This window comes from Pelecanus crispus, chromosome 3 (assembly GCF_030463565.1).
Source record: "Pelecanus crispus isolate bPelCri1 chromosome 3, bPelCri1.pri, whole genome shotgun sequence".
Lineage (NCBI taxonomy): Eukaryota > Metazoa > Chordata > Aves > Pelecaniformes > Pelecanidae > Pelecanus > Pelecanus crispus.
The window spans coordinates 12,518,731-12,541,406 of record NC_134645.1 but is presented as its reverse complement, the minus strand read 5'-3'; the positions used below and the strand labels follow the sequence as shown (position 1 = coordinate 12,541,406).

The 22,676-nt window shown below is 40.9% G+C and overlaps 1 protein-coding gene across 1 annotated transcript in view; it reads left to right on the top strand.

The window, feature by feature from the left end:
• Positions 1 to 381: 381 nt before the first annotated feature.
• The window catches only part of COMMD1 (copper metabolism domain containing 1), an 83,298-nt gene continuing 61,003 nt past the window's right edge, over positions 382 to 22,676 (top strand). Inside the window, exon 1 of the mRNA XM_075708110.1 lies at positions 382 to 579. Within this exon, the coding sequence (XP_075564225.1) occupies positions 382 to 579 (198 nt within the window). The remainder of the gene's footprint in view (positions 580 to 22,676) is intronic.

The following is a 22,676-nucleotide window of genomic DNA, read 5'->3' as shown; positions in this document are numbered from 1 at the left end:
CTTTTTTTTAAATCACAGGTACCTTTGAAACATTGCATGAAGTCGTCGGGGAATGGAAGAATCCTGGTCAGTGAAGGCTCTGTGTTGATGCGTGTCATTACGGTTGTCATCACCTGTGTTGATAATAAATGTACAATTCCTCGGTGGTATGTGCCTAAACATTTGTGTTAAATAAAATTCGTCTGGATGGTGGAGCCACAGCTTTTTTTGGTACCGGACAGTTGGGATGAGGTTGCTACGAGCGCGCTCCCGCTCGCCCCCGTGCGGCAGCCCGCCACGCTCGCGGGCGCAGCCCCGGGGCGAGCGCGGCACGGCCGGTCCCTGCGCGGCCGCCGTACCGGGGGGGCCGCGGGCGGCGGCGGCGGCTCCGCCCTCTCCGCGATGGCGGCGCCGGAGCAGCCGCCGCAGCCGCCGCCCGAGGGCTCCAAGCCGCTGAGCGCGCTCCTCAGCGGCATCGCCCAGGCCGCCTACTACGGCAACGCGGATATCACGGAGGAGCTGCTGCGCGGGCAGCTCTACCCCGAGGCGCCGCCGGAGGAGTTCCGCGCCCTGCGCGCCAAGATGGGCGGCCTCCTCCAGGTACCGGCCGGGGCGGGCGCGGGGGACGGGGCTCCGGTCTGGGGGGGCTGCCCTGGGGAAAGCCACTTCGTCGGCGCCGCTGGCTCTGGCTGTCTGGCGCGCCCCCCCCGCACAAGGAGGTGGGAGGTGGGGGCGGCCGTGCGTGCTGCCGCGGCCGTGAAGCCGCCCGCCGGCAGCGTGGGGCTGAGCTGTACCGGGCGCTTCTGGTGCAGGGCCGGTGCCGGGACAAGGCCCTGAGCACGGCCCTGCCGTACCAGCAGCCCGCGTAGCCTTTGGCTTCGTCCCTTACCGGGCGTCGCGCCGTGAACGCGCGGCTCGGCGGGGAGCCGCGGCCGGGCGGGGGTCGGGCTCTCCTCCTGCCTCCCCTCGGACGCGGGAGCCCGTCGGGCCCCTGCGCTGTGAAGCCTGAGAGAGGGCTCTGGGGTTTTATGCTCACGGAAATAAGTGCTGCTACGTGAGAACCTTCCGAGAAGAGCTACTACTCAAAATACAGATTTCTTACAGGAAAAAAACTGTATTTTGGGAAAAGCGTCACCAGTTATGAAGCAAGCTAGTTTAAATAGCAAACAGATTTTACTTTATGCGTAAGAGAGGAGAAGGTATTTCTCTCCGGAATGCATTTTTTTGCCCTCCGTGCAGGGAGAAAAAGCGCGGAGTAGCAGCTCGATGTGGCACAGGGAGCCTCCAGGTGCAGAATATTCGGGTGGCCGCTGCCACCTGCTGGTTAAAGCCGCGGCTCTTCTGCAGGGTTTATGCACTTTGGTCGGTAGTTTTTTGGTACGCTCATGTGAGGAAAAAATATAACTAAATGCAGTAGCATAGTTTTGGCTGCATCATTTTTCATGCCCAAACCCCTGTATTTAGCAGTGAGCTTTTTATGTTGTCTTTTTCCCTTTCTAAAGTGTCCTTTTTTTACATACGAGTAAAACTGCAGTACGTTTGCTTTCTGTGGTTTCCCTGTTGCTACACATTATTTTTACTGTATGCTGTTCGTATCGCTGAAGATCATTAATCTGTTTTGCAAAACAACGTCTTTTAAATTACTGTCCTCTAAAGAATCTTTGGGATTACCTTGTGTTAGTCTGTATGATTAAAAAAAATCAGAAATTTGAAAAGGAATTGGCTTTGCTTGGTTTTATCTGTGTTCTTATCTGTTACAAGGTCAAAAGTAAGCATGTATGTGCTTTAAAAAAAAAACAAACTGTAAAAGGTCCTTCTTTTCTTCATATTGCTGCTTCTGTGTCTGGAGTCAGCGTGTTAGTGCAAACATGCACGTTAGCCCAGCAGATGAACAGGTAACTGCTGCTTTAAATGACCCAATCGTTAAGGGCAGCGTCACCAGATTCAGCAGAGAACAGTTTCACGTCTCATAACACAGTCTTGTCTCTCATAATTATGCTGTGCCCAGAGTGCTGTTAGCGGCAGCCTCCCTCTTTGTGGATCGCAGAAGGAACTGCATATGTGAAACGTACCACTTCAGTTTGACATTTCTTTATAGTTGCTCAAGCCTGAAGAGAGCCGCCTTTGTGGGCAGAGCAGTCAGGTCTGCCGCGGGTTCTGCAAGGTGCACTATGCCAGCTGGGAAGTATGCGCTTGCCAAAAAGCCGGGGGGGGGCTTGCTCCTTTTGCACCATCCACTGCCACTCTTTACCTTTTGACAACTACAGTGCTTTCTGGACCACTCTGTGAGCTGACAGTTTTCTGTCGGATTACCGAATAACTCAAAGGGAGGAAGAAAAAGAGAATTAACTGCGAAGGTCTTGAGTTTAAATTGTCTCATGAAAAGATGTGACGGGCGTCAGAGATGGTTAAAGGAGGCAGTTGGGACTGCATAGCCAGGAGTGAAGGGGAGCGGGAAGGCATGTGTGCTCTTTCATCAGTTGCAAGCTATTTTGCTGGCATACCGAAGTAACCTGAAATCAATGGCTGTTGATGTATCCAGCAGTGAACTAGAGTTTCTCAGAATTGGACACACCGCCTGTTCTCTGCTCTGTCTCATGAGGTAATGGTGACCTGCGTTACCAGAGCTCAGGAGCGAAAGCCCAGTGAGGATCAGTGTCTGAATCCATGGCTAAAAGCCAGAATGCTTTGAGTTCTACCTGATGGTATCACTGGCGGGGGATGGGGGGGGGTGGGGAAGATGGCTTTCTGCTGTATCATATCCTTTTAGAAAAAGAAACTGATACTCCCTACCTTCTCACCCCTGCCCTGTGTATTCTGGCTGATATTTCAACACTTTGCTATAGATTCCTGTTCAATTCTTGATTTGTTTTTCAGTTTTATTTTTAAAATTAGTTTCCTCTCTAAATCCTAAGCCAAATTTTACCGTGGGTACCCATTCTCCCCTGTTCTGATACTAATTTTTCAGACCTGATGGTTATATCCCTTTTTTTTTTTTTTTTTCTTTGGCTCACCTGTTTTTCCTAGTGCTTTTTTCTGAGGTGCTTTTGACTTACCTCTGAGAAATAAGTTTGGCAGGTACCTGGCAAACAACAGGTAGTATTTTTCTACTTATTTCAAAGCAGTACTGGAGTACAGTAACTTTAGATAAATAAGAACTTTATATGAATACTCTCCAAACTCTATATAGGCTTTGCTTTTTCTATTTGCAGAAATGGCTAGTTCTTTAGCCATCATGGAAATGTGACAGCTGCTCATCCAATATGATGTGTTTGAGGCCAGAAGAAAAGACAGTGCTACGTCCAGAGGAAATAGCTAGAGAAACTTAGGTAGGCAAATGTAGTTGACAGATTTTGAATTTGATGAGGAGGCTGGCACTCATTTTCTGCTTTTATGGAGGGTCCATTGTTCCTTTAATGATCAGATTCATATGATGCCCTGAAAAGCCTGGAATAAAAGCTGAATCATAAAGATTGATTCTTGCAGGACTTAAGGCTCTTTGGTCTGTGGGTTTTTTTTTTCTTTTTTCATCTTGAGATGTCATATTCTGGACATAATGTTAATTCAAGCCCCAGAAAACACAGATTATTAAAATTATTGGATTTTTACCCATTGTTGTCATATAGGCATATGGCTTAGGAAGATGGCAGTATGTTGGGGAGATGACATCACATTCCCCGTGTGCTGCTTGCTTTAAGAACCAAAACCGGTAACATCTGTGGTCTTGGAGGTCACACCTTCCAATGTAAATTAGTATCTCACTGTTATCAGGGGTGTCTCATGGTCTTCATGGCCACCACTCTTCTCTTCTCCTTATGGATGAAATTCCTGGGAAATAACCAAAGTTTATGCAGTTCAACACACTTCAGAGTTGAAGTTTTGAGCTAAGCGATACACAAACTACTTTGTACAGTTACAACTTCATGTCAAGTATGCATGGATTTTGGGGTGCTTATTTCTAGTAGGTGACTTAAAGGAAGTGACACCTAAGTCCTGTGGATACTTTCAGGATCTCTGTTACAGAGCATCCTAAAAAATCCCTTGGCTTTCTGGTCATTTTGAGGGCTCGCTCTCTTTCACACCTCCCAGTATAGGGGGGCAAGGTTGTTAACAGAGTTGTGCTTTGGAAGTAGAGAGGCTTAAACTTATTTTCCCCTCCCTCCATCTACCTAGTGGAAAAATCCACTGTCCTAGGTATTATTTGTGGTACCTCCTTTTCAGTTCTCACAGCTAGCCTACAAATCTCTGTCTCTTGTATAAACTGACTTGTCTGAAGCCATCACACAGAGGTATGGTGTGAGCTGTTTCCTTTTGTTTGAACGATGTGATGGGGGAGGGGGAGGGGAAAGTTGTTTTGGCCCTAAAAGTTGCTTAACTAAATCTTTAAGCAGCTAAGAACTGCAAAACACATATGTGCATACTTCAGAGAGTTGCCTGGAATACTTTTAGTATCTCTGTGAATTTAAATGTGGGGTTTTTTGGTGTTATATTGTATTTGCTGATAACAGCAAAGGAAAGTGTTCCTCTGCTTATAGCATCTTAGTCTTTGGACACGCGTGTCTGGTGTCTCCCCAGCACCTGCAGGAGCAAGCTTCACTCAAAGATCTGTGTTTTCCTTTCCTTGTCAATTGTCACATGAATTTCTGAGCAAATTTATTCCAGTTTTGATATTTAATTTGTTCTGAAAAATCTGCATTATTGAAATATTAACGGCAATGTTTGTGTTATCTTTTTGTGGTTTTAGTTTTTCCTTCCTCTGGGTGGTGGAGGAAGGGGGGCAAACAGCAGAATAGCAACAGAAAGTCAGAGTACTTGTTTATGCAGCCATTTCCATTGTGTGCAGTGATCTGCACCTGAAGTTCAGAAGACAACAGGTAACTTTTATGTCTCTGTTGATGATAACACCTGACTGCACCAAATATATTCTTTTGGGAGGTGGCCATACTGTTTATTTTCAGATACCTCATTTAGAAATCCAGGTCTGTTGTATGGTCAATGTGGAAAAGGTTAGATGTCTTGTCTTCTGTTGACTTTATAGGGAATGTAAGCACCTAAATTGGATGGGATGAATAATGCCTCATTCCTGTCTCTTGAGGATTTTTTTTGCTGACACCTGTCTTCTTGATGGTTAGAAGCAGAGATTAATTGCCCTTGTGACTTCATTGCTGTAGTACTTCATGTCTTCTAAGTAGTAATTGGATCTGTACCGTAAATCAACCACTTGCCTCTATTAGAGCTGAGCATAAATAAGGTGAAGGACCTCTCTGTACCCTCCTGCATTCCGCCTGTGCAAAGCATGGCACCTGTGAAAAGTATGGAGATGAGTAAGGGCCACAAAAGTGTATATTTACTGCAGCAATAAGCATTTAAATGTTTCTTTTCCCCTGGTTTGTGTATAGAGTAGTCCTGGTTTTGTATTTATAAAAGATGTTGTGATGATCTTCTTCTTACAGCTGTTTCCTTTTCTGCCCATAGATCTGCTGAACATGCGTGAATCATCTCACCTCTTTCTAAAATGCTGAATTTATTTTTACATTTACCTCTAGTGAGATTTACTTTCTCTCTTTTTTTTTTTTTTTTTTAAATCTCATTTCTTTTCTTGTGTGGAATATCCTGGAAGGTAGAACAAAGCCCTAGGAAGGCTGGCCCTGGAGAGCTGTACTCTTTCAACGTTCTTCTATCAACCGTTTTTTTTTTTTTTTTTTTTTAACCCTCTGCCTTCATACTTCCCAGCCTCCTATCCCATAAGCTTTCAGAACATTGAGAAACTGGGGTGATCAGCTTTTGCAAATTCTCACCCTTAGCTTTTTTTGGTTTTCAAAGACTTCTTTGTCCTGATTAAAATACTATATTTGTCTCCTCCTTACATAAGTTTAATTTACTGTATTAGTTCCACTGGTAATAAAAGTTTTTACATCTGGAGTAATTCCACTCTTTTCCTTTTGGTGGCAGTAGGCTACTGGATTTATTGAAGTGATCATTTGCTGATGTGTTGGAAGTGTCCTGGTTCGCTCTGCTGCAGAACAAACTGTATGCTGGCTAAATGACAATAAAAATTTCAGTGTGAGGAGTCTAAATATTTTATTACATTTGATTTATAAGTATTTATTTTCACAAATACTGAGGGTGTTACCATCTGTAATAAATATACTGGTATGTCATTGGTAAAATATTAATCAGACTCTATGTAAGTAATATGTATGAACCAAGAGCTTTATATCCAACATACAAGATGCACCCAAACTCTATGTATACTCTTTATAACATTCACTAGCCCTCTCCCGTCAGTTGTTTTCACTAGAAATCATGCTGATATTTCTACCAGATTTTTTAATGACTGTCGTGTTTCATTTTGCTGTCATTCACTGTTGTTACTTGGCTCTGCTGTGCCACTGGCATGCACGGTGTAAGTCCCGTCTTGAAGCTACTTCTATATTGTGAAATGCCTAGCTATTTCTAGTGATTATTTTTCTTTGTGCCTTTGGAGAATATCTGTTGAGTAAGAAACCTTTTGATCAAAATCTGATCTAAAGGCTTATGGGGGGGAAAACTCAGTACCACTAGTGGGTAAAACTGCTTGGTGTGTAAAGTGCTCTGGAGGAGCACCAGCAAACTGCAAGTGCTTTGGAGGCTGCTTAGTGCCATTACCATGTGTTGTCCCTAAAGACTGGCACTCTCCCTCTAGGGACTGCAGTCCTTTCCCTATGAAATTGCTGTTGTTACCTAGAGAGGAGGTCCCAAAGCATTCCTGCCCCTGCTTGAGAAGGAATTGACTTGGTCTTCATAAAAGGTGTCTCCCTTAGATGAAAAGTCAGAGCAGAAAAAGTCATAGGGTTCCACTCAGTTCTGGAGCATAAAGGCCTTTGCATCTTCTTCAGGATTTCTGCTGACAACTGCTGGTGGGAAATAAATTACTTCTTGCATTTTCTAATAATGGAAGAGAGTTGTTCTTCCTCTCCGCAGATACCTTGTGATTCCTCAAGTATGTGGGCTGAGTCATGAACTCTTGAGCACTTTGCAGTTGTCCAGGCTTTGCAGTTGTCCAAGCTTCTGCAAGGCTGAGAGGCAGAACGGCCTCAGCCTGAAGACTGAGATAAAATCATTTGGGAAGAGTCAATAGGAGAGACTGCTTGCTTTCTGCCGTTTAGAATTGCAATTGTGCCTGCATCTATTAACTAAAAAGATAACTCAGTAAGCATGCTCGTTCTTCTCCATTCAGGTAAAAGGAAACAAGTTGCTTGTAAAGCAGTATCAACAAATACTGTGCCCATATGAGGTGCTTTCTACCCAAATGTGTGTCCTGCATAGTGTTAACACCTTTTGCTCCAGTAAATGACTGTGTTTATTATGAATAACTGTGTTTGTTATTGGGCTAGGCAAAAATATACTAACAATAACTTTGCATGGAATTTGGGGAGGCAGGGAATATCTACAGTGTTGTAATTGGACATACATGAGAAAATTATTATTGTCTCAGTGTTTGCCTGGAACAACTAAATAACAATTCTAGTCTTTTTTTTAATTTAGCAAAACACCACTATTATATAGCTCACTCATCTGAATACAGCTCGACTGCCACCTCTGCAGTGTCTGGTGTTGCACCATACATTTTCTCTTCTTAGTATATAAACCTACAGTTACTGCTTCTTTTTTTGCCCTATTTCAGCATCATCTTAGGAGGGTAGAAAATTGAATGTTTACTTGAACTAGCACCTGCTGATTGCGGTGATGAAAATGTTCATGGATGCTGCCCCAAAGCATTCTTAATAGTGTTTCCAGTATGAGTTATTTTAGGTATGTGTATGTGTCGTCAGTTCAAATAAGGACTGGTGCAGCTGGCAGTTGTAGGAATAACATAAAGTGGAGGGGGAACGTTCTTCAAAAGAATGAACTGGAGAGAGGAGGGTTGGCTGCAGGATGTTAATGGTTGGACTTGATGATCTTAAAGGTCTTTTCCAACCTAAACGATTCTATGATAGTTGAAGAACATCGACAGGAGCGGTAAGATCAGTGCTTCACTGCCTAGAGCAGCAATTTATTGCTTGTTTGTGTCAGCTACAAAGAACAATGTACCTGCATTGTTTTGGATTCTTTTAATCCTCCTTTTTTTGTGATTTCTCCAGTTGCAAAAAATTGGTGTTTGTGTTGTTAAAGCCTTCCATATTTGCAATACTGTTTTCATTGCTATTGTAATTACTGAAGAGATGTATAGAAGATGGTGTTATTGCTGGTAGCTGCGGGATGTGGACGTGAAGGTATTCTGCACTGTATAGCAGATATATACAAATTGGGCTGTCGTTTAAACAACGGGGTGTGAGCAAGGAATCCACACCTCCACGTTACAAACCTCACAGTCTTCCTACTGCTGTGCAAATCCTGAGGGCAGGCAAAAACAGGAGGGCTCACACCATTATAATGTTGTTCATTTAATTAGTAGTCTTTTCTATAACTCGAGTGTGAGACAGAGGTGAAAGGTCATTAACTAAGGAGGCCAATCCAAGACTCATTTAATTTGACATTGTAAAGTGCTGATATGCTGTAACTGTGCCACTTCATTGAAAATGGCTTACCTTACATTTGATGGTTTACTTGACCTTTTGTGTCATATTATATTTTTATGTTCTTATCTACGGAAAAGCAGTAAATTAAAAGAAGTAGGCAGGCCTGCGTCACTGATGTATAACAGGTGTGGTAAACTCTGTATTGCCCAAACGAGAAGCAAGTCTGCCTCTCTCCCTCTGCCCTCAATTACAGTGTTGATTATATCTCTGCAAGTAGAGATCTAGTTGCTTTGTCCCAGTTGCAGAGGTGGGGGCTGCCCTATCTGTCATGTCTAGAGCAGGCAGGTCAGTGCCAGCTCTTCATGTTTATAATGACTCTGCATTACATCTTAGTTTTATAGTGCCCTACTGAAAATCTGCTAATTGTGTGTTAATGGACTTCAAGAACAGCGTGCTGCTGAGAAAGTTGCATTCCCTGGTGGCCATGATGTTTCATATCCTGTTGATTTCCCTCTTCCCATTCAAATATATAGTTCAGTTTGTTGCATCTGTAGAACTTCTGCCAGTACATAATATTTTCATCATTAGTAACACCAGCAAGTTTTGGATGCGATCTTTATTTCTCAAAAAAACCACCCCACACAGCTATGATTAGCATAAGTTATATATATGTTATGTGTGTGATTAACATATGTTGTGTATATATATATGTGTGGGTGTGCAGGCACACACAAACACACATGCACAGAAAGGCAAATATTTTGATTATGCTGAAATTCATTAGTCCAGTCTGATCCTTGCAGTGTTTCTCTTGACCTTAACAAGAGCCTACTCTGATTGAGGACTAGGGAGTTGGAGCTTGCCTTTGAAGTTCATTACTACAAATTAAATGCTTCTACTATACTTAATTAGTATTCATCAAACACGTGCTGTATGGAGTATATTTGAAAAGGGAAAAAGACTCCCTTAGGCTTCACATGCAGTTTCATGCCTTTATTTCAGTAACACTAATGCTCCATTCCCTGTTGCCCAAAGTGTGGGGGAAATGCTGAAGAGAGTCATGAAGTTCACTGTGATCATCTCGGCACTGGTGATTTTCTGGACTAGTATAAGTTGTCTTACCTCTTTAAATGTGGCCTATGAAAAAGGGGAGAACTTGAGTTGTCTCTTCAATTTGATGCATAAAGAAGGACTAAAAAAGAAAGGCTGTACACTGAAATTATATTCTTTATTATATGATACTTTTTAAATTGTGTCTGTTACAACTGATGTGAAGGAAGATTAGTGCTTGCTTGCTTCAGGAGAGTACTGATGTTGGCAACGGAGTAAAAATTCTTATTCCAACCTTGCGGGTCTCATGTGAGGCTGCCACACTGCTAGGCAGATAACAGACTTCTTTCTTTCTTCAAATACAAATATATAGTTTTCATTGCAAATAAAGATTAATCTTATTAGGAAAAAAGACTAGTAAATGGATCATTTACATTGGGGTGAACATAATCTCCTCTGCTAATGTATACATCCTCATTTAATGGAAGGTTCAGAACAAGAAGAGACCAACAGAAACAGTTGTTAATGCATTGAATAACCAACACCTTATCAAAGATGCAGAGCTGTGGCTTTCACTTGAGCCACTGAAGTTCACAGCTAGCGTATGAAAAGAAAGTTTACATGATACTTACAAGTCAACCTTTTTATAAGTGGAACATCTGAAAATTTCCATTCCTGGTAATGCTTAGCAGCTACAGCCTTGGTATGACATACCTTAGTTTTTCTGTTGTAGTAGTTTGTAGCAACTGGATGCGGTATATTGAATCGCTTGTTTAAAAAAAAAAGGCTGTCAATACCAAAACCTTAGTGGTGAAAATGCTGTGTGACTAGAATTATTCCGTTTTGCAGCTTGTACCCTTTGTATTTCTTCCAGTCTGGTGACCAGGTATGATGGAGCCTTGAACTCTTCAACATGTTTGCATGACATTGATTTTGCAATAGTTTATTTAATAATAATAATAATAATAATAAAAAAAGCATTAGTGGCACAAAATAACAGGCACTACAATTATTACATGAAATCTTTTGTTCATTGATGCTTTAGTCATTGGGCCCAATGGCGCAGAAGTTGCCAGGTAAGAACCTCTGGCAACTTGAGCTCCAGTCTGAATGGCCCGTCTGGTTCCCTGTTAGCCTCCCTGGGCAGGAAGGGTTGGCTGCAACTTAGTGAGAGGGCTCCAAGTTCATCCCTAGAGGAACATTGGCTTTAGAACAAGACGAAGTGAGTGACTTTCTTTAAAGGCAGAGCTTAAAATATCCCATTTTTAAATTTTGTGTTTATCATTATAAATATATGCTTTTACCCAATGACTTTAAAAAAAAAAAAAAAAAAAGAGATTTAATATATGGAGTAAGTCATATCTTCCTGAGTGGAATATGGATGGCCTCCATTGTGAAGGATTAGGAGTTCATTATTGGGAAAACCAAACTGGTTTCTTATTTTGGGGCATTTTTGTTATGTATTCTGAACACCTGAAGCTTAATAAGCACAGTAGGTTTTCCATAACTCTGTTCCACTGATAGGTAGTAGTCATATACAAGGAAACTGAATCTTAAAAATCATACAGGGAAAACACATCATCCTATACTTCTTTTAGCCACCCAATGATTTAAAATTGGACTGTTTGAACAAAGCAAGTGGGATTTACCTTTCACATTGTTTACAGTGCACAAGTACCTGTTTATAGCTGATAGCCCAAGATCTAATTCGGAGTACTCGATCTCTTATAAAGTTTTTGGTTTTATAGTTGTATAGCAAGCCTGTAACTCCCTCCTCCTTCTCAGCTTCCCATGGAGTTCAGTATCTGTTTATCTGCTCTCCTTGAGGGCTGTGTGTTTCACTTCTAAAGGTGACAGTGATCTCGGCATATGTTTTTTATCCTTGTAATTCTTTGGCATCTTCTATATTTACCTCTTAATAATACTGGTTTATGTGTGATTCCACATAAGTAAAAGCAGATTACAACAGAATCTCACTGGAAGAAGACATAAAATACACTGTGCACAGCAAATGTGAAATAAAAGCCAACTTGTCCAAGCAATTTTTAGGTTTAAAATTAGCGTTTTCCTAATAGTTTTTTAAAATATTTATCTTATTTTGCATATATTAATATATTTCTGAAAGCTTGTTTTTCATGTACACACACACACACACACACACACACCCCCCAATAAAAAGTGGCAATACAAATACCGTTTGAGTAAAATTCTGTGTTTTTTCCAAATAAGGTTAGATTTTTTTTCTGGTTGAGATGTTTTGGGATCTCTGCCAAAAGATTCTTACCTCAGCTTGGTGTCTAGTTTTTCCTTTCCTTTCTTTGCAGTCTCTATAAACTGTGATGCCAGGATTATGAAACATGTTCTGAAGATATATGCAGACACTGAAGTAGTATCTGTGTTAAAGGCAAGTAAGCAACAGACATTTTTACTCCTTGTCTGACATTTACACATGGCTTTGTTGTCTCTCTTCAGACTGTCGCATCAGATGTGCTGTTCTCTTATAATCTTTTTGCCATTTCTGGTTCAAGAGTAGTTTATATTCTGTTCTAACAAGCTGTTTGTAAAGTACCTGTTAGTTTTACATGGTCAAATATGGTACAAATATTTTATACGTTTGAATTAGTTGTGATTTCTTTTGCATTTTTCATTAAACTCAATTTTTACCTTTTCTGAAGTGAACAAAATACCCCTAACTCCCTTTTTCTGCAGAAGAAATGGCACATTTAGGCAGTGTGCTGTTATTTTAGTAGATGTTCAGATATTCATATGGTGCTCACACGTACATGTTTACAAAATATGTAGCCACGTATGCAGAGACAAGAAGAGAGGTCAGAAATGAGTGCCCTTATAACACCATTCAGTGATGCTCTTACTTTTTATACATTGCCTAGGATGAAGATGATAAGCTGTGGTTCTGAGACTGGTTGGGGTCTTGCAGTCTGGCCCCGTGGTTTGCTTTCTGGTATTACAGGTGAGATGCATGGGTTGCCTGAGCTGTATTTTACTGATGGATCCTCAAGAGGCTAGAGGTTGTTATGCTGCTTTGGACCTCTTGAGACCTCTAAGATGGTCCTCTCTTGAGGACTCTGAGGAGCCCTAAGGCACGAGCGGCTGATGCAACTTGGCAGAAGGACTCTTCCCCCATCGGTTAGTGGACATGCCTCCTTGTATGTAACGAGTACCTGTGTGCGTGCCTCTATTTTGCATCCATTGTATAAAGTCTCCTCCTGCATAGCCAAAAGAGAGGGATCTGCCTATGGCTTGTGAACCGGGTTAGAAGAGTGTCAGTTGTTCCTTGCTTGGCAAGGAGAGTGCTTCTGTTCACAGGATTAATTTTATGACATGTCAGTTTATGACATCTATAAGTGAATCTATAAGTTTATGGCATCCAGTTTATGAAATCTATAAAAAGTCTCATAATGAAAAGAAAGTACTAGAGAAATTTTCCAGTTTGTATAGACAAATGGTAGGGAGTTTATTGAATATGAGTAGCCCCCAATTTGACTAAAAGCCAGAGAAAAGCCATAGGAAAAATTAATTTAATTCTTTTTGATGGCATGGGCTGCACTGTCTTGGAGCATTTGTGCTGAAGTTTTTGGCTGTTTAGGCCTCCGATGGTGAAATCTAAAGCCAGATTTTGTTTGGCACCAAACAGTTTTCACTGGTGGTGTGTGTTGTGCAATTTGGTATACTACTTATATAAAAACTTAGCATTATTTATATATATTATTATATATAAAATGCTTAGCATTAATAGCTAAATTTGCTGAAGCCTTAGGCTGCAAACTGTGACCCTTCACCTAGATATGTTGAAGCTATGTTCATCAACAGAAGCTGCAGTCTTAGAGATAAGAAAAGAAATGGCCCGCCTAGTGACAATGAAAGGACCCTGGGAAGAACGGGAAGACCCCAGACCCTAATATTACTACTGGTCCAAACTGTTGCATCGTGGGTGGGGAATTTAGATTGTAAGGATATAATTGCCCAGGGATGTCTTTGTTTGAAGTCCCTCTTTGGAGGCACCCAGTTCGAGCTGTAGCGCTATTAATAAAAAGGACTTTATAGAAGAATCTCTTTTTGGCTTATTGATACAGCGGAAACCTGGAGTCGAACGCTGTTACGGTGGCTGGCGTGTGTAATTTCCATAACGTGTGTCTGCAAGCTCTGCAAACCGCCGTCATTCATGTGCAGCTCTCAAGGGCAGTGCATGTTGTCTGTGGAGGTGGGGCGTTGTTCCTACAAACTCACTGGAAAACCTGATTACTTGGCCAGCTCTACCAATAGATGTCTTGGTCAGGAGCCTAACCTGACAGAAATACCCTCTGGGATAACTAAAGCAGTCATTGATATTTAGCGTGATTCTATTGGAGAATACTTTCAGATTGATATTTTGGCTGTCATCATTAAGTCTTTAGCCTTTTTTTCCCAAAAACTTTTATTACATTTAGTTCTAAGAGCATTTTTGATACAGCAAATGGTGCTTAAATCTTTATGGGAAAGTGAGGGATGACTTCTTCTGAGTTCCCCAGCTTGGGCTTTGCTCCCGATCAACTGGTGTTTTCCAGCACCGGGGGGTGAGTGGGGACCTTCACAGAGCAGTTGTGATTCCTACGGTGAAGAGTTTGACCTGCTGCTCCTTTCTCCTCATAAAGGCTCAGCTGTTAACAACCACCATGGCTGCTACTGGTTTGGGGAATGTGTTTTATATTTCACTGAGCTGATGGGGAAAACCATTTTATCCATGCCAAAAGGAAGACCTGCTGGCTGGTATTCTGAGACTGGAAGCTTACCTCTTGCCTGTCAAACCTCTCAATGGGTGACACAACTTGTCAAAATAGGTGATGAATGACCAGATGGTAGAGCATTCTTGATTGCTTCCCTTGAAACAGCATAGTCTGTAAACTTGTCTCCTTTACTTGCTGGTCTCTTTGCTGCTGTGAAACGTGTCTGCAGGGTCATGGGCCAAGGCAGTGGTGGGCTGCGGTATGAGCGTGGTTTAGGAGTGCAGGAACCCTTCTCCTTCCAGGTAGGAAAATGTAACTCTAGCAATTGCCCCAAATAGTACAGCTAATATACAGTGGTGCTGTGAAAGGAAGGAAAGCCGAGCCTGGAGTCAGGCTTTGGCTCCAAATCAGAGTATATGGCGAGACATCATACAGTTGAGGGGTGTGACTCATGTATTTCATGTTCACTGCTGGAGCATCTATGCTTTGCTATAAAGGAAGCTGATATCCAAATGTAAACCAAAGGGGAAATTAGCTGAGTTAATTAGTAACTTTTAAGATGCGAACAATCAAGGTACACTGAGTAAAAGCAAAAATTAATTATGCTAATTCTGTTTTCTGTGCTTTGTTCATAATAAAGCAAGTTTGCACTTTGCCTGATTTCACTGACCGAATTGTTGCCTGCAGAGAGCTACAATAAGCTCTGCTAATGTCTGCACCGTTACTGCGTGCAGGATAGGGTTACAACATTTTTTTTCCCACATGCCTTCAAAATACAAGTTGCTTCAACTTCTATTTTTAACTCTAAGTGAAACAAGATTAAACGTGAAGCAATGGTCTGCGGCAGCAAGTAGTTTTCCCAGAATGACTGTAGAAACGTGATAAACACAGTGCTCATTTATTTTATTGTAAGAGAATGGAGGAACAGAAAATCCCTGACAACGTGGTCTCTTAAGGCAATGACAGGTCATGTCACCAATTCTAGGACTGTCACCGTGTTTGTCTGTCTCTCTCTTCCTGCTTTTACTCCCTCCCTTGATTTTTTTTGTATTTACCATCTGGTATTTATTCTGCCCTATCTGGGTTTCTCTCCGCCTTTTATTTTCCTCTGTGTCTTTAGCAATACTGCATTAAATGGCTTCCATCTGTTGAGAGTTCTTATTTCTGAATCCAGCTCCTTCAGGAGGACTGAAGAAGAAACCATTTTAGACTGAACAACGTAACCTGTGAAGGTTTAGACGTTCTCCAAGAAAACAACTTGCTTCTGCTGACGCATGGTTCAGGGAGCACATGTGTATGCACATTTGTTTTGAAAAAGGTTGAACATGTTAAACTTGTCTGTAATATGGCTGCATGTTTAAGAACTACTGGAAATGTGACATATTTCTTTGTCTCCACCCCAAGTGGCATATGCTAAACCATAGCAAGGAATTTGACTCAAGTGGGGAGAAAACTGATAGCAAAGCTTCGGATAGCAAAGCTATGGGGACAGCCTTTTTAGCAAGGCCTGTTGTGACGGGACAAGAAGTAATGGTTTTAAACTAAAGGAGGGTAGATTTAGACTGGATATAAGGAAGAAATTTTTTACAATGAAGGTCGTCAAGCACTGGAACAGGTTGCCCAGAGAGGTAGGGAGGCCCCATCCCTGGCAACATTCCAGGTCAGGTTGGATGGGGCTCTGAGCAACCTGATCTGGTTAAAGCTGTCCCTGCTCACTGCGGGGGGCTTGGACTAGATGACCTCTAAAGGTCCCTTCCAACCCAAAGCATTCTATGATTCTGTGATTTTTTTTTTTTTTTTTTTGCTGTAATTCAGTTGAGTACAGGTCAGGATGGGCAATTTATATTTATATTTTTAATTTTAATAGATTTATATTTTTAATCCTATTTGACCCTTGTAGTTGCAAGTATATCTGCTGTTAATAGACCATTTCCTTATTTTTTTGGTTCCCTGCTTTATCTCCCTCTAGCCTGTCCAACGCCTGTCTGTGCTCTCTGAGAAGTGCTTTCCATTGCCTTTTTTCTTGTACATTTCTTCCTCTTTCTATTTTAAATCATTTAAGTAGTTTGGAAACTATTATTCAGGAAGGGGATGGAACTTCTTTTTTTATGTTTGTTGCTTAAAATCCAAGCTTTTAGTATCTATTTGTAATCTGAGTATGCAGGCATCGTTTGGAGATCTAGCTATGGCTAATGTTACTAGTGGGTGGGCTTGTTCTGCGTTTGTTTTTTGTTTTGGTTTTTTTTTTTTCATTTATTCTTGTTCTGTAAGTGGTATAAAACCTAGACAGAGTCTGTAAGTAGGTCCAGACAGAGTAATCCCAATGATTCTCAATTTTCCTTCAGCTAAAGAAGTTTTTTAGGATGGGGCTGGGGTGGGGGAGCCACTTTTTTGAGCTGTGCACTGCAGATTTGCAGGAAGTATGACCTGACCACAGGAGCATGGCTCAGGTTGTGGTTCATCTGGTGGCTGCCTATTTTAATCAACCTTTTATCCTCCTTTGTCATCAAATGAGTCTCCATACCGCAAAAAAATGACACATCCTGCAAATAAATTTAGGAAGTCGTGTTTTATGGAATTATGAGTTCAAACTGGTCATTTCTAGCAGACACACAGACTAATGGCAGAGGCAGGCTGGAGAAAAAAATGTTGTGGTCACTTCAGATGCTTTTAAAAACTAATGCCAAGATCTCTTTTGCATTCAATTGTAAGCTAGGCCAAAAATAGCTGTATATCTACTCCCCCATAATTGAACTTCATGTTCAAATGAAAAAGTAATTTTAGTAGAGAATGCTGGGTTTGGTGAGTTTGTATGCAAGAAAAATAAGATAGGGATTTGGGGGGTTTCTGCTTGGTGGGAACCTGGGAACCTTGGGGGAAAGAATGGAGGAATCAGTCAAGAAGCATGGAAGTGACCCATTGAAAAGAGTTTTATCTTCCACATGCATGTTTGACAGTCCTGGGTGGAATCAAGCTTAATAAGATTAGAAATGCAGGAAGGATATAATTTTGCCCTAAACTTCATCATGCACACGCGTTTTTCCCATTTGCAGTAGCAGCTAAGTAAATTTTGTTGTTGTTGTTGCTGTGTGTTGTGAGTCCTCCTGTCCAAGAAGAAAGCTTGATGGAAGTCAGAATAACTCATAAAAATATTTACAAGTCTGCTGAATGTCTGTTGACCTGGTTAGTGTCTCCTCAGCAGTGAATCAAAAGGCTCTACAGGTTGGAATAAGAAATAGGTGTTGCAGAAGATCTATTACATTAGAAAAAATTAAACTACAGGCTTTTAAACAACACATATATTATTATCCTCTTAATGATTCACAGTTAACTCTTTTCTCTTAGCAAACAGTTTCATTTCACTTTTAACTGTGTATTACAGCTCAATAAGAAGCAAACTAAAATAATATTGGGACACAGTATAGAACTTGAATAGAAAAAATTTGTATGATCTCCCATGGACTAGACGAAGACTTAAAGATTAGTTAAAATCTTTCTACTTTGATGCAGAAATGTATTGTTAAGGTCACTTGTGATTTCTGACTTAGAAATTTGGTGGGGGTGTAGAGGCCGTTAGCTTTGGGGTTTTTTTCTGAAAGGTGGATCACCATTTTCAAGTGCAGACAAGCAGGCTGTTGCATCTAATTTTATCTTAATTCCAGTTCTCAGGAGAGCTCTCAGACTATAATAAACAGTGTTTGTGAGGCACAACCTACCAAGTAGTTGAAAACCTCCACTGTCTCCAGAAACGTGGGAAAATCTACTGGACTAATATCCAGGGAACATCTATGGGAACAGCTCATTTATTACAGGACTGGGTATCTCAGCAGCCCTTGGGAGAGAATCTGGTTCATACATTTTTAGAAAGGAGGACCCAGAAACCACAGGGTTGCAGAGATGTTCCAATATTCCTCCTGTCTGAAGCTACTATTTGCAGAAGAACATGCTGAGCTAACTTCGACAAATAGCTTAGTGTCACTAGGATCCACGTGTGCTGTTAAGCCCAAAGATGAGAGCTGCTTCTGTACCCCCTCTGCTCTCCCAGGGTTGCCTTTCTTTTTAGGTAAGAAGAAGCTACACACCCTAAAGCTGCACACAACAGACACCCCATATTTACCCCAAATCCAGTAAAGGTTTTCTTCTAAGGGTAAGTGAAAGAAGTGCATAGTATCCTGATGCTAACAGGAATTGGCTTTGTGTCATCAAAGTGTTTTGGCAGAGCGGGGTCCCTTGGGACGTTCCTCCTGTCTGCAGCTGGTCCCCTCTCTCCATGCATGTGCTCCAGGGGTCTGAGAAACTGTTCTCAAGGTTATATTTCTAAGACCATCCAAATTACAAGTGGTATAATACAGGAATAGCCTCTCACCCCCACCTCCCAAAAACCTGAAGAGGCAAGTTCATTAGTACGGTACACAGCACTGAATTGTTTGTTTCTCTGAGCTTGTGATTTCTTTGTGCTACAGGCTGGCAGCAGCCTGCAATTTTGAGGGTCAGCTGGAGAAAATGCCTGCACATGCTGGCATGGCCAGCTCTTGGAGCTCTTCCATAATGGTTGACAAGTAACGTTTTATTTCTGGAAACGAAGCGTGTTCGTTCTTCCTAGTGGGTTTTACCAGTTGTTGTTTTTCACTAGTATTGCATGCTTGTCAGGCTTTATTTCTCAGAAGAGATAATGAATTTAAGTCTGTTCTGTGTATTTTCCTGTTCTGTGTACCAAGGGACATGTCTAATGGATCTAATTAAGCCAATACAAAACTCTCCAGATTATCAAATGTTGTTCCATTAAGGAAATAGTATTTGAAGTCCTATTTTTATTGGCTGAATTATATTTGAAGACATAGTGGGTATGTGTTGAAGGTGAACACAAGGAGAAGTCATTGTGACCAAAACAAGTTTCTTGTTTAAAAGCATCTGCCCAGCCTCTGGGAAGAAATGTGTAGTCAGTTGCTGAGGGTGGGATTTGCCTGCTCGTAGTATGACATGCGGTCCGTAAGCTGTGCTTCCTAGGGGGGGTGAAAAAAAAAAGGCACATTTTAACAATTCTCAAAATACATAATGTGAGGAAATTTTTAATATCAAATGGTGTCCTCTTACAGAGTCTAGTTTCAAAAATAGGCTTTTTTTTAGTTAGTCACCTGAGTGAATAGTCATAGTAATGTAAATGAAATTACTGGCATACAGTAGCTATGATTTTATACATTCTTAGAAAACTTTTCTGCTTTTTGTTAGTTGAAGATTTTTATGTCAAAATAATAAATCATTTGTGATTACCAATAAAACCTGGAATTAGGTCCTACATAACTTTTTTTTTCCTCGGTGTCATACTTCTAACACAGCACTTCTTGACGTGCTGTAGAACTGCATAGTGATGGGATAGTCTGTAAATAAAAAGGGGTCTGTGATAACATATTGGGAAAGTACAGTTATTGATGACTGCTGAAGAGATGAGGTGGGAAACAACTAAAACAGCATCTCCATGTACACACACTTAGCTCAGAATATAAAGTCTATATAATATAATGACATGTGCTACTGACAGTACAGTGAGTCAAGTTACTGCAGTAGATCCTGCCCTTTAAGGTCTGTCTGGACTAAGTAATTGGCATTAATAAGATCGGCCCTCTTGGACCAATGCTGACAGATTCAGCTGTAGGAGCTGATGGATAAAATAGGTTTCAACACCTTTAAGTCCTGAGAAGTTTCCAGTAATGATGCTAAAAGGTGCATGTGTTGTTTATTCCGGCGGTGAAACCATCTTCATCACTGCTGTGGGAGCTGGACAACAGCTGGTCGTCCTGGTGGTGGTAAATGCTCATCCAAAGCTCCCAGGGTTTAAAAGCATGAGAGGGGGATATATTTTATCAGTCTTTAGTTATAAACACAGAAGAACCCCTCATGTTTTAACTTTAATTTAATCCTTAGAAATATCAATAAGGTGTATTCACTGTAATTTGATATTCTGTGTAATAAATGAGTGGTGTTAAAAGTAATGGAAAGAACTGTTTGTAATGCTGTGCAGAATGTGACTGGAAATATAATTTTTTGCCAAGTTAAATTAAAATATTTCCTCAAGCTTAAAGTCCAAAATTTAACTGTGGTCATTCATACGAGCAATGGAGTAGAACTACGCTTGTTTAAAGAATGAGTTGTATAAGGGTTTGTACAATAAAGGAGATGGAAGATCAGCAAACACCTTAATTATTCCCTCGTTCTTTGTCACTTATATCAGGTTTCCTGTCCACAATGAAATGTTTCCAAGATGAAAAAGAATATTAAAATGAGTTGCTGTTCTTCTGCGACTTGAAAACCTTTAGGTAGGTTTTGTTGAGGAATCTAAAAAAAAATAATAAAATTGTCATTAATATCTTCATGCAACTATACTGAGGTATAACTCATTAATTGCTTGTACCTGCTTCCAATTAAAATTTTTTTTTTTTTTTTTTTAAAAAGGAATTTTTAAGTAGTAGTCCTGTTTCCAAGCTGAGAGAGATTCTAGTCTGAATGATGGACTACATTGGTATGTTATTTAAAGCATGCATTATCTGATAAATATTCCACCAAAATACAGTATGGTGGTTATCTTCTGGCTTCTTAGCTGTGTACACATACAGTATTAAGCGATCCATATTGTGTGTACATGTGTTTGTGTGAGAGAGAAATTATTGCTAATTAGGATACATGGTTTCCTTCCCCTGTTTTATGTGATAGTGTTTTGGTAGCAAACTATATCAGGGTACTTACAGTACATGAACGTACAGAGGTTTTAAATATAGCTCATGCTGGATCTTAACTAATCGTCAATCTGTTGATCTTTGCCAAACAGACAAGTTTAGCTGTCCTGTATAAGCCCTAGTAATACTGTTTTGTCATCCTTATGCTTAAAACTGCAAGCTTGGTCATAAGCTTCCTCTTTTGGATACACTTAGAAGTCATATTTATATCATGTGTCAAGCCCAATAAGGAACTTTGTGTGTGTGCTTTTATCAGCTTAGCAAAGCCCTGCTAGAAATCTTCCTGCATCTTGCAAAAAGGGTTGTTGTGAAGCGGGTGAGGTTAAAAGAAACCCCTAAGAATTAAAAATGTGAAATATTTGCAGGTTATAAAATGAAGCTGAGAAAAGGGTTACCTGGTTACTTGATCCAGTGAATTTGCATTCTGTTCACTTTTAATGCAGATTAGATGTTTCTCCATGACACCTTTGCTTCATTCAGTGCGGGGGATGCCGTTTACGTTCTTGGTTCCTGCACAGGAATAAAACGGAAAGCAATTTTCTGTACAGCTGAACTGAGAAGAAAGTCTGCATCTCACCTTAATCTTGGTCTTGACAGGGCTTACATAAGATGCTGGCGTTGTTGATTCACTTCTATTCCTCACCCCCTTCACATAAACCAATGCAGAAAGTGTACCTAAGTGGTAGTTGGTGTCACACAACACGCAAACTGATCCACACACAGGTGTACTGATATGAAATACATTAAAACAAAATATAGTCCACACTGCTGTTAATAGACAGTCCTGTTGATGTAAGACATGGATGTAGGAAAGGACTGTAAGTCCAAATAGCTTTTCTTCTGAAAATGGAAAGAAGTGCTTTTTTCACTTACACCATAATTAGATATCACAGGATAATTACCTCTTAAGTTAAATATCTTAATGATAAAAGCAAACAATGTGTACCGATATGGTGAATGCCCTATAGAAAAGACAGAGTGGTGTACTAGGCATCTCAAATTTTGTAATAAATCGGCAGATGCTCCTATTAAGCTGGAACCTTGATACAGCCAAGCAGTTACTTCTGGTGTGGATTGCCATTTCTTTTCTAGATCACGTAACAGATGGCAGCTAATCTGTTGCAAGAGCAAGGGAAGGCAGTGTGTCCCTCTTAAAACCCAAAAAATCCCCCAAAAAGGAGAAAGATCTTATACACTGATGATAAAAGGCAGCATAACCATTGTAGATCACAAGTTGTTTGTTGGCTTTTTTGGGAGGGGGGGTGTTCCTGGTTTGCTTTTCTCTTGGAAAAAAAAAAAAAAGCCCTTAGGGTAAGGAGGATGTGGTGGTGTATCTGCTGAACATTGAGCAAGTCGCGGTGTTGGCTTTACTCCTGTCAAAGCAGCAAACCTGCTGCAGTTCTCTATTGCTTGCGTGATATGTGAGCTCTTTGTTTTGGGCTAGTTCTTGTGGGGTTTGGTGTGTGGTTTTTTTTGTTTTAAAAACTGTGGTTTTGTTTCAGGCCACTCCTGGTGTGACTAAGATCGCGTACTTTGACATCTGTCTGGTCTAGAGGAAGGCAGCAAAGCCTGCTGATAGTTCACCCCACTGAGAGTTTTAGTTCGTTGCTGATGAAATGGGGAGAAGCAGCAGGTCTCATGTCCTTGGCAAGCTCACGGAGCGCTAACCCCTCAGTTTTTAGATGAGTGAT